The 18,161-nt window shown below is 36.0% G+C and overlaps 1 protein-coding gene across 1 annotated transcript in view; it reads left to right on the top strand.

The window, feature by feature from the left end:
* Positions 1-6,537, top strand: part of LOC101858782 (putative polypeptide N-acetylgalactosaminyltransferase 10) — a gene marked incomplete at its 5' end in the record, with an annotated part of 11,282 nt that extends 4,745 nt beyond the window's left edge. The window contains 6 exon segments of the mRNA XM_013082728.2: positions 141-258; positions 1,758-1,868; positions 2,423-2,644; positions 2,946-3,053; positions 4,118-4,261; positions 5,009-6,537. Of these exon segments, the coding sequence (XP_012938182.1) occupies positions 141-258; positions 1,758-1,868; positions 2,423-2,644; positions 2,946-3,053; positions 4,118-4,261; positions 5,009-5,179 (874 nt within the window).
* Positions 6,538-18,161: the final 11,624 nt, after the last annotated feature.

Genomic DNA, 18,161 nt, shown 5'->3' with positions numbered 1-18,161 from the left:
TCTGCCTCTCCTTCTCTCTCTCTCTCTCTCTCTCTCTCTCTTTCTCTGTCTCTCTCTCTCTCTCTCTCTGTCTCTCGCTCTCTCTCTCTGTCGCTTTCTCTCTTTCTCTCTCATAAATGGTTTCCCTGCTTTTCAAACAGGAATCCAGTGATGGCGGGCGGTCTGTTTGCCATCAGCCGAGAGTGGTTCTGGGAGATGGGAGGCTATGACCCAGGACTGGACATTTGGGGAGGGGAACAGTATGAGCTGTCCTTCAAGGTGAACACTAATGGTTTTAGGATCTTGTGCTATTTTTTCTTTTAAATTAAATATTACATGCTTGTTTTACAACCCCATCGATGCAATGTACGAGTAAATCAGTGTTTATCAACATTGTTATAGCAAGCGCCCATTCTTGCCACTTTTAACCCTTCCAGCCCCATGCACATATATTTTCAGCAGCGCTCCTGTACCTCCCACTGTCCCAAGAGCGTAGATTCTCAGTTTAGGGGGTATCGGAATTGTGCATTTTTCGAAATTCGCAAACATAATTAAACATTAATTTTCATATTTGTTCATTTACTTTTAAAGATTGATAATATAATATGTTATTATCTAAACCTCATTACAAAGATACTGCATCACTTTTTAGAATGCATTCCTCTTTTTCTGAAATACTGCTGTATTGGTTGGGACTGGGGTTAACGAGTGCACAAAAATGGCTGGGGCAGGAAGAGTTAAGAGATTAAAATTTTCATACTGCCCACCAAGATGTATTTCCAGTTGGAGCATTAAAAAAAACACCTGTCACTTCCCTGATGATGCCAACTGCCAGGAAGTGCGTATTGGCTTGTGACTTCACCACAAATGCCAGTTTTCTTATGCTGCCAGTTGTTTACTTGCTTATTGACTATTTTCTTCTTTAAAAATTTTTTTTGTGAAGTAGGTTTTGCCCTGGAGTCCTTCATCGTATCCAGATGCTACCTATACTTAGAACATATAAGCAGGTGGTTGGAAGGCACTTTTAGTTGGTCCTACTTCTTTTTCTTTCTCTCTTTTCTCTCTTTTGTGTTTTTCTGTCTATCTTGTAGGCTCCTTGCTTTCAGTGGCCATTATTTTGTGGATGTCCAGCTTTGTACTTAAACCAAAGTTAGATGTAGTAATAATAATAATCAATCCCATTTATGTGGTACATTTCCTCTAGGAAAGTGCTTAATAATCTAAAAAAAACATAGGTGCAATAGTGATCCTTTCACTAGTATTAAACAATTGTTCTCATTTTGTCATCAAACTCAACTTCCCCCCCTCCCCCCCCAACTCCCTCCCCTTTCCTACAAGTGATTAGAGGGTGCCTCTGGTTGTTGTCTTACTTCTGTTATTTCCCTATATTGTTCCTGTCTGTCTGTCTACATTTTCCCAGCACTAAATGATCACTATTGTGTGGATGTGCATCTCTTAACGCAAGCTTTTTCTTTTTCTTCCTATTCTTCGTTAAATGGACATCCCCGTCTTTAATGCGAAGGCTACTTTACAGTTTTAGGACTCCCAGCCAAAGGTTGGGCCAATATTTTCTCCTAAGTGCTTGATGTATTATGCAGGCTTGTACTTGTAGTGTTTTCCTGTATGGCTGCTGGTTCCGCTTTGATACCACTTTAAGTTACCGATCTTGAAAGTTGTGTAGAGGTTGTATTTCAGGCAGTTATGACCTGTTTTGGTTCTTAATAATTGAAGCAAACAAACCCTTCCCTTTTCCTTTTCCCTTGTCATTTCTTTTCCAGGTGTGGCAGTGTGGAGGAACAATGGTGGATGCCCCGTGCTCTCGTATTGGCCACATCTATCGCAAGTTTGCTCCCTTCCCTAACCCCGGTGTGGGAGATTTTGTCGGAAGGGTAAGGTTCCCACACTTCTGACATCTGCTGGAATCTATTTTAACATTTTAAAAAATTTAATATTGACATTTTTTATAGTATTAATATTTGTGTCATGACATGGAGAAATCAAGTGCTCATCAGTTTTTGGGCATTTATAGTTATTGGTATAATCTTAAAGCAGCTCATTTGTCTTGCTTTTGATTTAGTAAAAATGCCTGTCTATCTTGAATATAAATCGAGATATTTGCAATAGAAGAAGGGGGGTGGGGGTCGCTTGATGTCAGAAGTAAAATATATTTAGGGAGAAAATGGATGCCAAAGTTTGGTGACTTAATGTTTTGTTTTATTTTATCTAAGACCTAATATGCTTCTCTCTCCTCTCAAACAAATGTAGTACATCTTATTAAAGTTAAAGATCCATCGTATTCTTGGGGGGGGGGGGTTGTGCATTGTTTTGTTTTATTTGATTATGCTTCTTTTTAAGTCAATCAAATGGAGCACTGTTTTCTTTTCTTAAATGGTTTTTTTTCGTAATGTTTTGTTTTATTTTTTTTTTGGTTTATTTTGAATAGAATTACAAACGTGTGGCGGAAGTCTGGATGGATGAGTACGCCGAGTTCCTGTACAAGCACCGGCCTCATTACCGCAACATTGACCCCGGTGACCTGTCAGCCCAGAAGAACATCAGAAAGAAGCTCAATTGCAAGCCTTTCAAGTGGTTTATGACAGAGGTGGCGTTTGACTTGGTCAAATATTACCCTCCTGTGGAGCCTCCTCCTCTGGCAGAGGGAGAGGTGAGGGCGGATTCCATTTGTCTCGTCTGAGTTTCTGATTTTTACCACATGTTACCATTCCAGACAAAAAAGGATGAAATGCCAACTTTATGCTTTATAATTATAATAATTATCACTCGCTTTTAAATTACATGAAAAAATTATGTACACATTCAGTGAAGATAAGATTATACCCTTTTGGCAACTTGGTTTTCAGTTTCGTTCTTGAATGTTCCTGTAATAATATCTTTCTTTTCTTTGCGCTGTATTCTTTGACTGTCGAATGTCTTATCAACTTTGGTCTCTTTCTGATTGTTTCCAGATACGAAATAATGCCAGTAATATGTGCATTGACACAAGATTCAAGGGACAAAACCGAAGATTTGAGCTTCAAAAGTGTGTCAGGGACCAAGGAGGTGGAGGGGAGCAGGTGGGTGTGGCTTGGTGTGGAGACATCTTTGTTTTATGTCATGAGATTCTCCATCTGGCCCTTACTTTTTTATTGATATTTTATAGTGTTAATCTCTGGCGTTGACCAGATGAGACAAGGACATGTGGTTACTTGAGGGAGGCATTGCGCTGCCAAGAGTGAAATGCTCGCAGCTAAAAGGATTTGGAAACAACAACAACTACATAGTGTTAATAGAATGAAGATATGCTACAGTGATATTTCTGATATGTTAGAGAGTGATGTTTTAGATGCTGAGGCTATAGATTTGCTAAAAAGTGTCCCCCTTCTGGTACATCTGTTCCCATCGACAACATTTTTCTTATAATCCATCTTGTTCAAAGTAAATGTTTATTTACAATCATTTTATGTTATGATCAATTTCAAGTGGTTATAGTGTCTACTCAGTGTGAACATATTATGTAACTCTTTGAAAAGTGGATATATAGAAATTATATGTTTCTCTCTAATTTCTTGATTCTGTCCCTTTTGAGACACAATGTTATTGTTTAATCTTTTATTTTTCTTTGTTCATTCTGAACAATTTTTTTTTGCTTCAAAATTTGTATATATGTATTTATAATCAGTATATTTTACTGTCTATTTCAAGTGTTTATAGATTGACCTCATCTTGAGCATAATATGTGTAGCTCTTTAAAAATTCACCCTTGGTGCTCATAATATTATGACTTTTATGCAGTTGTGAGTGCCGTAAAATCTTAGTAAAACTAAAAAGTTGGTAGAAATTTTTATTTTTTTATTTCTTGGTTATATTTGTTTTGAAAAATTATAAAATATTTATTTTTGTCTAATTTCTGGGTTCTAATCATTTTGAAAAATATTACTGTTCTGTGTAATGAATCTCTGATTTCCATTTTAACAGCAAATTACTCGTATTAAATTTCTTATTTTTTTCTACTTCATAAGTTTTATATTTTGGTTTCCTTCTTGTCTTCCTACATTGATGCAATTATTAAGCTTGAAAACATCCAGCCGTTTTTATAAATTTGATTTTGTAACTTACATATTTACATGCAACCCTCCAGCAATTTGAGTTCACGTGGCACAAAGACATCCGGCCGAAGCGAAGGAACTTGTGTTTCGATGCGTCTTCGAGCAACCCCAAGTCGCCAGTTATCCTGTTCACCTGCCATGGCATGCAGGGGAACCAAAGGTTCAAATACAATGTGGTACGTCCTGTAACAAAGTTCATGTCCTTCTCTAGACTTCTCTGTATGCTTATGTTTTTGTTTCATTCTTTCTTTGAAGTTGTCAGCAGCTTTTTTGATTGCTTATTTTGGGGTGGGGGTTTTTTGTTTTATTTCTTTCTTTGTTATAATCAGCAGCTCATTTTGAGGCCTCTTAAGTTCAACTTGGATTTCTCAGATAAAGTTGTACAGTTTTTGTTGTATATCACCCCCCTCCCACCAAACCCCACCCAAAGAATACTGTGAAAGTCTCATTCTTTTTTAGATCATATTTGTCAAATCGCTGTAGACATTTAAAAAAAATCCTGTCTAAATATTTCTTTAGTCTTTGACTATTGGTTTAATGCAAATACCACTTTGTCAGTTCTCTCAAACTATATTTATGTGCGTCCAAAAATATGTTTACTTTTGACATTTTCGAGTAATGGCTTATACATTAATTTTAGATATTTTCTGATATCGATGGCTGGATGGAAGACTCTAACAAACACCATGTTGCAGTGTGGCGGAGCCTTGCACCTAACCATTGACATGCCTATCAACATCCGATGTTTACTTTTCCTTGTGTATTAATTTTTTTCTAGATATTTTTAACGTATCCATTGACGTCAGTTGTTTCATTGTTTCATTTTTTTTCCCAGGTATTTTTAATGCATCCATTAAAATCAGATGACTCATTGTCCCTGTAGATCCATTTATTCTTTTTATTTTTTTCCCTTTATTTCCCAGGGCAGCCAACAGCTGTACCACCCAATCAGTGGCTTGTGTTTGGACAGTGACAAGTCCACCCAGGAAATCTTTATGAATCCCTGTGATGAAGCCAACTCTCAAAGATGGCATTTTGAAAAGTTCAATAGGACTGCGCTGGAAATAGATTACAAAGTTCCTTTACAGAGATAGAATTTAGTTTTTAAAGTTTACTGTTTTATGGGATGTTACAAGAATAAATGTGTCATTTTTATTGTACTGTAGGTGCCTAATTTTTCCTGTTAAAGTGGGGATGTGTTTCGAGTGTTATTTCATCAAATTGTATGGTTGATGTCTTATGAGGGAAAGAACCCTAGTAGCCTGCAAGTTATGAATGCTTTTTCATAGTTCATGTTCGTTTTACTGAGAAGTGATATAATGATTGTTCATTATTATACATATCATTTTCATGTTTTCAATTCTTTTACTTGTGACTTATGATAAGATATATTAATAGCATTATATAATATGAGCTGCAACTGTTATGATAATGCTACAGGAATATGTTCATACCAGATTTATATTTTGTGTTGATGTGAAGATAGCATACAATGGGTTCATGGCAGTGTGTTTGCTTCTCTTCCCGGCATGACAGTGGATCCATTTGTCACAAGATTTAGGAATTCAAAGCATGTCATTCAATCAGTGTCCAAAGTAATTTTCTTATGGATACCACTTTTCCAGACATTTCTGAAATTCAGGAAATTTGAATGTTCTCATCGCTTTGTATGACATAATATGTTATTTTCCCTTTTTTTATGTTTCATTCTGCTTACAGTGTAAGAAATTCAGTGAATCTGAATACATCTTGGTGATAAATGTTCTTAATTTCTGTTGTGTTCCGACTTTCAGATACATTAATATACCCTGTATACATCCTGTATATTCCTGGAGTTTGAGCCTTTTAAGGTAAAATGTTGGCTGATGTGAACATGTTAGTGGACGCTGTCATCGTTTATTAGTTTATACTGAAACCCTGGAGGAATTTTTGTTACACAAATTTTCAAGCTAAGGCAAAGTATAGTCTGGCAAAGAAATTGCTGAAGGGTGCAGGGGTGGCTAAGATATTTGTTTTTTAATATTGCTTTCCCCAGACTTTAGACAAATCTGAAGCAACATGCTGAGTCTTATAAATCTCTCTTGAAATTATATGTTTACGGGTCTTCTGAATAAACGTTATTCCAATTTCCTGGTACTACCAACATTCCTACCTTTTCGCACATCAGAATGTAATGACTGATGTCGGGGAAAGGTGTTTTCCCTCTTAATTCTGATGCAGGCTATTTTATAAGGCTATAGAGACTTTTATGTGTTACAATGACCTGGTCTGTGTGACTTATCAATTTTAATGTTTTACAGTGGACAGAGAAAACTTCATATTCTCTCTCGCAGTGCTTTTATTATCCTTCGGAGAAGGGTAATCTTTGGCAATTATTTGAAATGTGGTGCTATTTCACAGTTCTTTCTCAAATCCCCGAATCACAACGAAATGTTATGTCAAAAAAAAAAAACCGAAGGCGAAGTTGTTTTTTTATATCACAGGATAGTGGAGGAGCATCTCAAGTGCGCTCACCTGCTAATGAGACTTAATGTTGGCAAGTTGCTCAAATGTCCTAAGCCCAGATGGAAAAATCTTTCAGGTTTTGATAAATATTTTATTCTTTTAAGAATTATACCTGCATTATACATTTGTGGCACGATGCGGGGGAATCAGGCTTTCGTCAATTTTTGGGCTTACAGAGTTGATGGTACCATCTTAAGGCCTGTCCATTTTCCTTGCTTTGGGTGAAAATAAAATCCATCTATGTTGAAAAGAAGTCGAGATATGTGTGATTGAAGGAGGTGAAGGTCACATGGTTTCAGAGATAAAATTTGCGAGAAAATGGCCGCCAAAGTTGAGTTATTTATTTAGCTTGAGAGTCCATGGAAACTGAAAATTTACATTTCTTCTGCCTTTAATCAACATTTTGCAGTGAAATCCACTCAGAAATGGGCTCTTTAATATGCATGAAAGGTGTTGAACCAAAAATAAAAAATTCTATCAAAATTCCCAAACCTGCGGAAAGTGCCTATTTCTTGACTTTCATTATTTTGACGAGCGCACATTTTTTTTCCTCCTCTTTTTAACATTTAGAATTTCAATTTTAACCAAATATTTCTTAAGCACATGCAACCAATACAACAGATTAAGAATCTGCCATTGAAAAACAATGAAAAATTTGGGGCTTAATACATCTGAACAGCTGGCTGAGGATAAGTGGATCTTATGAGATAGCTTGGTAGTATATTCGTGACTGCTGCATAAGCATTTCTCTATTTCAAAGAAAGGAAATGTGTGTTCTTGTAAAATTGCAATGGAGAGAGTGTTCACTGTTTAGACTATTCATATAGTCACTTTTTGATATTGCAGGAAGGAGGTATTGATTTTTGGCACAGTAGTATGTGCATGAAATGCTATTCACTTGGAACTTTTTTTGCTCTTGGACTCTTCCCTCCTCCTCTTTTTTCTTTCTGTCTTCCACTCATTTCCTTTTTCTTTCTCTCTTTTTCTATATGTATTTGCCTTTGTCTCTCTTTTTATCTCTTTTTTGCTCATTTAATGCTTCTTCTGCTATTTCCTTATCAGCTGTTTGATCGTGATGCAGAAATGTGTCTTTGATACATCATGAGTATTGTTAGACATGCACAGTACTGTAAGTTACATTTGATAATGTTTTCTTTCACCCTCTGTCTTTACTGTTGTGGCTGGTTTTATATTTATTATTATGGGTTCCTGCATACTGAAATACCAAATGATAAAACTTGTATTCTCCTTCAATTTAATCCTTTCTTTGTTTCTACAAAGTAAAGCAATTGAGACTGGTCTCAGTGGGGAGCAATATGTTATGCTTTTTCTTTTTTTTTTTTAGCTTGTGGTTAAGATGCAATTAATACTTGTTTTGTTAGTAAGTTTGTGTCTTCCAAACTATAAAATAAGTTTTAAAATAAATCTGTATTTGTGTGGGAGAGACATTAAGTGCAGAGAGTGTATTTATCATGAACGTGCGTCTGTGATTGTTGTATCTGTGTACTGCTTGTGGAAATAATTCCACACTTAAAGCACAACTCCTTGTGAATTTGCATATGATCGCCAATGAGCAGTGTTGGATAACGATGAAAAGGTAATAGTATTCTGGAGGTTACTCCAATTTTTTTATAAAATGACTCTCCTGCCTAATACGTTTACCGTAAGCTGAAAAAACTCCTTTTTGTTATCCACAGCAGTTTTGAGATTTTTTTTTTAAAAGTATTTTGTCAAGGTAAACATACAAAATAGCTTTCTTCAGAAATTTGAATGCTCTTTTATTCAAAAATTAGTCACAGTTTCACTAAGATTTTTTTTTTTCACACATGCCGCAAAAATGAAAAAAGGCGTTTTGTTAGCTTAGTGCAGATGTGTCATATGGGTACATCTGTATTTTGGCATGACGTTGTCTTGCTTCTAGTAAATCTGTGCATGTCCCATCCACCCAGAACCCTGTGAGCCTCATTTCTGCATTGCGAAATGTAATTGAAAATGAGACAGTTGAGGGAAGCAGCACTTATTAGTATGGGAGAAATGGTTAGAGTTGTGTAAGTGTGTCAGTAATACATACATTCACAGCTTTATAGGCTTTGTTAAAATCTACTTTGAACATCTCTTTTTTCTTCTCCCCAATAGCATTGCTTTGATCGTTGATAACAAAATAATATGTATGTTCCAGAGAAGTGTGTATTTTTATTTTTTGTTTTGTTTTTGTAAAGTGTTTTACGGCGCTCGCAACTGCATAGGTCATATGAGCGCGCGGGACACACCTAATATTTTCAGTTGGTAGGAAATTTTTAATTTTGCCCGGGTGGCGGCCGAAGCCTACTCTTATCGATTTTATACCACCAAGGGATCTTTAACGTGCGCAACTTGCACACGGGCCCTCCGAGATTTTTCGCCCTTGTCCGAGAAGGCTAGGTGTAGATCTTTCCTACCAGAAGATCAGGGGTGTGGCAGAAAGACAGCAGTAAGGAGGGGCCAAGGAGTAGCAGTAGAAAGGCTGCAGAAAGAGTCAGGAGCCCAGAGGAGGGGGCAAAGGAGGTGAGGGGGTGGGGGCAGAAAATGGAAATGAGAGCAGACAACAGAACATTGCTAGAGAGCAGGGAAGGTGAAAGGAGACAATTTTAGAGAAGAAAATGTTTTGGTCGCTACCCGGATTCGAACCCGGGACCTTTGAATGAGAGGCCAACACCTTAACCTCTAGGCCACGAGAGCCCCTGAAGTGTGTACATCAAAATATTCAGGGATTCCGAGTATATAGAAACCTGTCTTATTATTATTAATCTTTATTTTGGAAATTTGTTTCCATCCTGTAGATGTAATATTCATTTTACAAGCAAAAATACTTCAAGTAAATCATAATTTTATTTTACACTTATATTTTATGCTTCCATTTTCAGGATCCTACCACCAACGAATTTAATTCAGCGATGACGTCTCTAAACATTGCTGTCCTTATCAAAATTCCACCTCTTTTACAACACCACTTTCACAAATAGTAACTGTTTCCCATTTGAAAGTCTTTTTTTCTTCTCTGTTGATGATGTTGTCTCTGCTCAGTGCAGCACTTTCAGTTACCTCAGGCACTTAAAACTTTGGGCCAGTCTTGTCAGGTGTTATGATACATTCATCATATATCCAAAATGTTGAAAGAAAGCTTATTTAGTAATACATGTACTGCTATTACAGAAATTAATCTGCTCATTATTATTATTATTATTATATATCTATATAAAGTGATTTTGCTTGAATGTGGAAGTTTGAATGTATGTTTTAAATTTTCTCTCCCTCTTTTGTTTTTTGTTTGTTTTGCAAAATTTTATAATATGTTGAGGCAGCGTGGTGGAATCAGGCTCTCGTCAAAATAATCAAAATGAAGAAACTTGAATTTTTGCACAGGTTTGTGAATTTTTATAAAATTTTTGTTTTTTGGCTAAACACCTTTCTTCCCAATTAAACGACTAATTTCTGTGGGGATTTTTCTGAAAAACGTTGATTAAAGGCGCAAAAAATGTAGATTTTCAGTTACCACGGACTCTTAAGCTAAGGAAATAACTAATCTTTGGCGACCATTTTCTCACTAATTTTACCTCTGAAAACAGGTGACCCCCACCTCCTTCATTCGCAAATATCTCAACTTGTATTCCAGATAAATGGGTATTTTTTTCATCCAAATAAAGACAAGTGAACAAGCTTTAAGATGATACCAATAACGTACATGCCCAAAAATTGACGAGAGCCTGATTCCACGACGATGCCTCACCTATATGTATTCGTGCAGAGAATTTTGCCTCCTTGTTACGGTGTCTCTTTGGAAGAGATATTTTTTGTTGAATAATAGTCATTGAGCTCATTAAAAGAGGAAAAGTGAAAAAATAAAACAACAACAACAAAAAACGGCAGAGTGCGATACAGTGAGTAAATTGTTAGTGCCAATTACCCAGAACTGAGTCTGTGGTTGCCCGAGAGAGATTTGTTTTGTTGTGCCTTCCTCAAAAGCACCACTTTTTCGATTAAGTGGAGGTTTTTTGGATGAATTTTGAATGATGAAATGTCTCCTGTATGTCTGTGCGTGTAATAGTGTGTGAAATCTGAGATCATTTTTTTTCCCAGCTAGAAGAGTCAAGAGACTGAACATAATCTGAAACACATACGGCTGATTTATTCTTTCTAATTGTCATACCATGACTAGTTGTTTGATAATGGACACTTTGTATCTATTCTCTGTCGGGGGAAAAACAAACATTTAAAAACATTAAGCTGTTACTGATTCTGAAATTTGTAGAAGAGAACTTGCCTGCTATCTTTATGCTGTCAATATATTTGTCTATATTATGTATGTGTGGATTCTGCCCAAAGCAGTTGTGTTTATTCAATTTTTATTTCTTGGTTTGAATTATTTCCAAACAATTGAAATCCGTTTTAAACATTTTAGTTTAGAGTTTTTAGTAGTATATATGTAAGATGCTTTGAGAATTCAGAGTATTAGAGAAGTGTTTCATGATTTCTGTTTTGTATATTGTAGTTTGTAGATCAAGAATGTATCATTTGTGTCACGACGTGGTGGAATCAGGCACTTGTCAATTTTGGGCATGTGGAGTTATTGGTATCTTCTTAAAGCTTGTTCAGTTGTCTTGTTATCAGTGAAAAAAATACCCATCTATCTTGAATAAATGATCACCTGGTTTCAAAGGTAGAATTAGCAAGAAAATAGCTGCCAAAGTCTGGTTATTTCCATAGCTTGATAGTCCTTGGAAACTGAAAACTTACCTTATTTGTGCCTTCAATTAATGTTTTTCAATAAAATCCACACTGAAAAGTGTTCTTAAATTGACAACAATGGTGTTAAGTCAAAAAACAGAAATTCAATAAAATTTGCCTACCCAGGGCGGTACTACTGACTGAAGTGTCTTTAGGCCATTCCCAAAGAGGGGGGGACATAACATCTTGAGTTCTTATGCACAGTAGAACTGTAATTGTAAATGGGCTGATTCATCAATGTCATGCTCATAACTGTGCCTGAACTGCAACAGGGAACTGCTGCTTTTTCTTTCCTAATCTTTACTATTGTCGTTTTTCCTCTACTTCTTTTGTATGTTTGTCACACTCTTGTGACCCGCTGTTTCCGGGGTGCCTTGATAGTCGAAGCAGACTTTTTGCTGTCGAAACTAGAGAGGTGAGCAGAGTAAGTCTGATTCCCTGTAAGGACTTCTCTGTTTACATCCACCTCTTGGCGCTCATATGACCTTATGCAGTTGCGAGCGCCATAAAACCTCTACTAAAACAAAAACAAAAATTGCCAAACTGGCACAAAAAATGCCAGTTTCTTCAATGTCATTATTTTGACGAGTGCCTGATTTCCCCACGCTGCCTCACATTTGGTTCTTTTTGGTAAATAATTTTAGAAAATAAACTTCTGGTTTATTTTTACCTTTGTGCTTACTTGCATAACAATTCTTCAAATGTTTTCAAATTTATATTGACTTTTAATCCAGTATTGCCATGTTCTCTTACATTGCATTATTTTTTCGAATGACACATTGTCAGTTATTTCATGACAGTAAATCTTTTTGTTATCTTATCTCTTTACAATGATTCCAGCTTGTTATGTGTTTACCATGAACACCCCCCCCCCCTCCATGATCCTAGGAAATTTTTCCTTACTTTATCTGTTTGTGCATACCGGTAATGTCCAAATTTACAAATTTAGCACTATAATTGTTGTTACTTTCTATTCTAGAGTTGCACTTTTACAAAAATTAAACCACTATGAAATGCTTGGTTCATTCCATTTAATTATTTTAAAATATTCTTCATTTGTCATGGCAAGTATATGTCCTTAACTCGAGCGTAGCAAGTCAGAATGGCATGTATCTGTTACTGTAGACTAAAGTATAAATTTGTTGAGAGATTGTGAAAATATAATGAAATTAAAAGGACCCATAAAAAGTCATGGCAAAGCAACTGAGTTCTGCAGCATTTTAAAATTTTGCATTCTTATAGTCACACTGCAGACCTGTCTAACACTCATGATCATACATGTATATACTTTAGTTCTGGTTTCATGTTTCATATTAACCATCTGTCAAGTTAAAAATACATATACGAAATTCAGCAATTGATAATTATAGCAATTCATGATTTAATCACTTTTTAAGAATTACATCTCCCTCTTTGGGGTGCCATATTAATGTCTAATTCATATCCGACACTCAGTAACTATGAAAGTCTTAGTAAATTTACACCACACTAGATTTTTAGAAAGTATTCCTTTCAAGTTACAACTTCCAAAGTGATGCAATGACTCCTCAGTTATATCTGAATTGGCATTTATCAGGTTTTTTAAAAGAGAGTTTCATTGTTTATGTTGCCTTGCGTGGAGACATTTGCTGACAAAGGTGTACATGAAGAAGAGTCAAAAACATTTGTATACTTAAAACAAATGCTGCCTTTTCAACATTCATTGTCCTATCTCTCCTCCTTTTATTTGCACATTACTCTCTAGTAACATCTCTTATCTTCTGCACTTATGTGACCTGTTTATGTAGCAAGTGACATTAAACTCTTACTGTTGCTAAAACTAAAATTAAATAAAACAAAATGCTTGTAGTGGACAGCTTTGAACATTTCTCTCCCATGCGTCTGTCGACTTGGTATGTTGAAGTTTTGATATCTCAGGACCATGTATCTGTGTTATTTATGTCACATGTGCATGTATTGCAGTAAAAAGTACCAGTCTTTTCAACCTTGGACCTGTTATTTTATATTTATATTGCCTTTATAAAGGCAATTTGATTTCAAGAATGACAGAGATGCTTTTTTTGTTGTTGGCGTACCCTGTTTTCAAAGACAGCTTGTTTATGATTAAACGGGATAAGAAAAAACCCACTGTATCAGAAAAATTATACTAAGTTAGTGTGTACTGTATTTTATCAAAGACACATGAGAGGTTAGAGTTTAATGGGCTTGGTCTTACAGCTATGCATCCCGCCATTTTCACTGCTGTCTGTTGTTTGGCTGTCTGTTCACCTGTCCATGTCAACGAAAAATATGTTGTGTGATTTGCAAAAACTGGTGCATCTTTTCCTGGTTGTTTATTGATTATATATGCCTATATACTGCCTGCATGACAGTAATAATATTCCTATAATTATTATACTTATATATGTATTCCAATATATTCTCTGCATGTAATGGCAATCTATATATTTATAGTGTACAAACCACACTTGTGATATTTCTTGTGACATGCATTTTTGGGTCATGAATTTAAGTGTGAAAACTGTGTGCACGTATCTTTCCCTGTATGCTTAGAGTGTTGCTAGTCCTGCAACTGCAATTATAATCTTGTATTAATTAGCAAATTTAGTTTTATTTATTATTATGCAAATGTTCCATAGATCTTGCAAAGTTAATGTTTCTTTCTGTATATTAATGAAACTGTACTTTGCCTGGCCATTTTACCACCTCGTAAATTATCTAAATTGTATTGATAGGGCATATAAAACGCCTACATTTAAATACACACAAAATTATGGGCATTTGAAGAGGTCTTAAGGTCTAAAGTGAAAGAAATTAAGAAGCAGTTCTTATAACACCTTTAGATACAGCAATTTATCATGCAAACACAACTTTTGTATAATGCTGAATAATGCGGAGACACATTATATATCTCTCCTTGTCTCTATCTCTGCATTCTCTTTTTCTTTGTCCCAAGCAATAGCAGCATCTATGGTGTGGGGGTTGTAGGCTTTGCCGTGCATACAAGAGACCGGAGATTGATTTCCAAGTGGGGAAAACTTTAACACGTATTTCTCCTTCTAGGTTGGCCCTGACGGACAGAATGAAAGTCCGCCTACTAAATGATGTAAATTGTGTTTATGGGCATTAAAAAACATCTAAATTAAAAAAACAACTAAGCTAAGGTGTTTACTCACTTTATAAATGAAAGTGGACACATATTTTTGGGGACGTTATGTGTATTTTCAGAGTAGTTTGTATTTTATTTTGTTTTCAACACTATACTCTGGCTTTTGTTTTAGAATGCTGATTGTTTAAGTTGCTATTGTTGCCTGCAAACCTATGACTGGCAGTTTCATCATAGAGTTATTTAAACAGAGCTTTTTTTCCCATTAAGTGGGATAATATATTTATGTAAGTTAATGCATTGTACGAGAGCTATGCTGCTAATTTCACCAGCTTCACATTTGTATTACAAACTAACACACTGTCTTGTATGCAGCTAGTGAAATCGGCGGTACAGGAAATCTTTTCACTGTGTACGAATTTTCCCATGTAACTGTTTTAACTACAAAAGAATATACTTTTACATGTGTACAAAAATAATTGAGACATGAAAATCTATTTGCTATATGCATGCTTCACTACGTGCATGCTAGACTATTACATGGTGAGATATACATACAGTAGTCTCCGCCTAAGAACCTGATCATTGGGAGACAGGCAAAGCAGGCTCTTTCACTGACTGGATCCTTATGCAGATTTCAAGATGCATAACTAAGACTAAGCTACCACCTGTTGACTTCTCTTGTTTTGGTGACACTTAGGCCCAAGGTAAGCAAGAGAAGTTTGCAATTTAAAAAAAAAATTTTTAACGTGGCATGGGGCTGGGAGGGAGGGGGGTTGCAAGTGCAGAACCATAGGCTTTAGAGAGAACATTTAGAACACAATGTTGTGATTATTCTGTCTGCTAGGGTATTGAAACTATGTATCAGCACATGTCGCAGCATTGTGTAAAACGAAAGAAAAGAATGGCGGTGAATGACCCAGCTTTTATAAGACAATGTAACACTTTATACCAATCAAAAATCACTTATAGATTGACCCGCTCGGCAGAGGTTAGGGGCATGCCTTAGAAAACAGTTGGTGTAAGTGCACCTGTAGTGTGTATATTTCATTGTCCACTAGTCCATGCCAACCCCTCCCTTCACCCCAACCCACACAAAGTAGCGTAAAGTAGCTCAGAAAAGCTTATTTCCCTGAACTCAAACTAGACTCTTAAAGCTCAAGGCAGCTTTTTTATATTGATAAGGTCTTCAGTGTGCCATTAATAAAGAAAAAAACATTTAACAAGATGAAAGCAGGTATATAGACGGACCGGGTTCTCAAGCGGAGTGTTCTTAGGTTGAGTCACTGTTGGATGCGTGGTTTAATTTCCTTTTTTAGCAAAACTTAGACATATTTTCTAATATTCATACCTACGTCTGTGGTGTAGTGGTTAGACACTCTGCTGTTGCACGCAGGGGATCCTTGTTCAATTCCTGAGTGGGTGGAATTTTATCGAGTATCTCAGGCTTTCTACTAGGATGTTATATCCCAGACAGGATTGAAACCTGCCTCCTGAATGATCTAAATTGTGTGGATGTGTGTGGGGAAAAAATCTACATTCTTAGAATTAAAATTCTTTTCTAATATTCCTGAGTGAATAAAGATATTTGTTTTGTTAATCCACAAGTGATATGAATGTGCCCTAGTCATTGTATCACACTTTTTAAAGACAATATTAACTTTTTTGTACCCGAGGACAGATTTTTTTGCTATTTTTCTGGGAAGAAATGTCAGATTTATGAGTCAATACATTTTTAATATATATTATATTTAGCCCTTATATAGTAACTGTTCAAGTTCAAGATTTCTTTTTCCGATACACTTTCTACCAATTTTTTCAGAATTGGTCACTGCACTGACTGATGCATTTTATTCTCTATTTCAAGTACAAATTTTGGTCAGTATTTTAACTGTCCTTTTCCTCTGGTCTCACTTTGTCTCATAGCAAGCTGCTTCTGTCTCTCTACAGTTTTTTGTAAGTTACTGTTGCATGGTTGTGGTACCATGTAGATTCTATAGTTTTAGAACTTTTTCTGTATATGATTACAGAATGGCCCACTAAAAGGCAAAACCTCCCAGGCTAGCTAGCAAGTACTGAGTTAATCAGTGAGAGTGAATATCTTGTACCTTAGTGGTCTAAATTCTTTGGTGTCAATCAGTTGTTTGTATGTAATGTCTGGATAAAATGACAGATCTATATCATGATATAAGAAAAGTAAACAGAAAAAAATGATTTCCCAGAGTCTATCTAACATGGACATCAGTCTTTGTTGAAAATAAATAGTTGGCTAGGAAATGGGCTAGTTTCTGTTTTTGTTGTTTATTTTTTATGGTTTTGGTACAGACCAAGCATTGCTGTGGCTTCCGTAGCCAGGTAATTAGGCCGCCAGACTAGTTGTGGTGATATTGCGGGTTCAGAGGTTCGAGCCTCAGCTGGGTCTGAGGTTGCTTCCTTTAGAAAGGCACTTAACATTAATTTTCTATTTGACTCAGTCCTTTCGGTGATGCACATAAAACCCTGAGGTCCCGCTAATAGTGTTGAGAGGGATGTTAATCCTTTTCACCATTTCTATCATTACCATTACTGGCCACTGGGCTGAGAGGATATTTGCCAGCAGGGCTGAGAAAAGTCTTGAAGAGCATTTGGATTAGAACCTGGCTGGCTCCCGGTACAGCTCAGTGTTCATCCAAGTTCTCATCTCCCCCTTAGTAGTCTGCTTTCAAGCATTCCATGTAGTAATAGATTGTGATATGTGTTTACCAAAATTGTTATAAGTTCCCATTGTGGAGATAGATTAATTCTGTGGCCCCAGGCAACAACCTGATAGCTCTTACATCTTGATATTAATTACTATGTGAAGTTCTTCACTAAGCTTTTTGCTTGTAATTTTTGGGGGGATATTTTTAAGTTAACTCTGTTGATATCTCTCTATGTGTGCGTATTTCTGTCATGATTTTAAGGGATTATTATTTGTTTCTTCAAAATGGGGGTCGTTAGCTTTGTGTATAGTGCCACAGAATTTCTCGAGTTTCGGAAAATAACATTATTTTGTTGCCCTGTGTGTAGCACAGGTTATTGTCATAGATATGTCAACATGTTGAAATGTATTTGTACTTACTCTTTACACCGGATGATGTTTCTCCGGCTTGGATTACTTATTTGGGACGATGTGGTCTGATGCATTAATATGTTTGATAGTTGTAAATGAGGGTGATGCTTTATTTGAGTTTAACCAGTGGGTCACTTTTTGTCTTACTTGTGTCTCAGTTTTTGGGTTTTACCTAGGGATGGGTGATTTGAATGTACTTGTAGAATAATTTATAATTCGTAATAATTTTTACTTGAATTTCTTTCATTCTTTCTTTTGCTCACTTGATATGACCCAATAAATCCTGATGATAAAAGTTACACGTTGCTCATCATCGTTTTTGATTGTTGTTGTTGTTTTGTTTTGGGGGTTTTTTGTGGGGTTTTTTTTTTTTTTTTTGGTCTTTGTTAAACAGAAGCGTGATATGGAGACAAAATGTCAAGCCTGGTTGGGGGGTGGGCATGCAAAAGAACAGGTAAGTCACAAATAAGAAAAGTTAAATGATTCATCGGCTACTTAAGGAATCACTCTTCATTGTGCATTGTTCTTTTATTAGAAAAGGCGTATATCCCCATCAAATTCCTTCAATGACGGGTGGCATTATTTTGCTTGGAAAGAACTTTGAAAAGAA

This window comes from Aplysia californica, unplaced genomic scaffold (assembly GCF_000002075.1).
Source record: "Aplysia californica isolate F4 #8 unplaced genomic scaffold, AplCal3.0 scaffold00190, whole genome shotgun sequence".
In the NCBI taxonomy this organism is placed as follows: Eukaryota; Metazoa; Mollusca; class Gastropoda; order Aplysiida; family Aplysiidae; genus Aplysia; species Aplysia californica.
The sequence above is the reverse complement of the archived record's forward strand: the minus strand, read 5'-3'. Positions and strand labels throughout refer to the sequence as shown.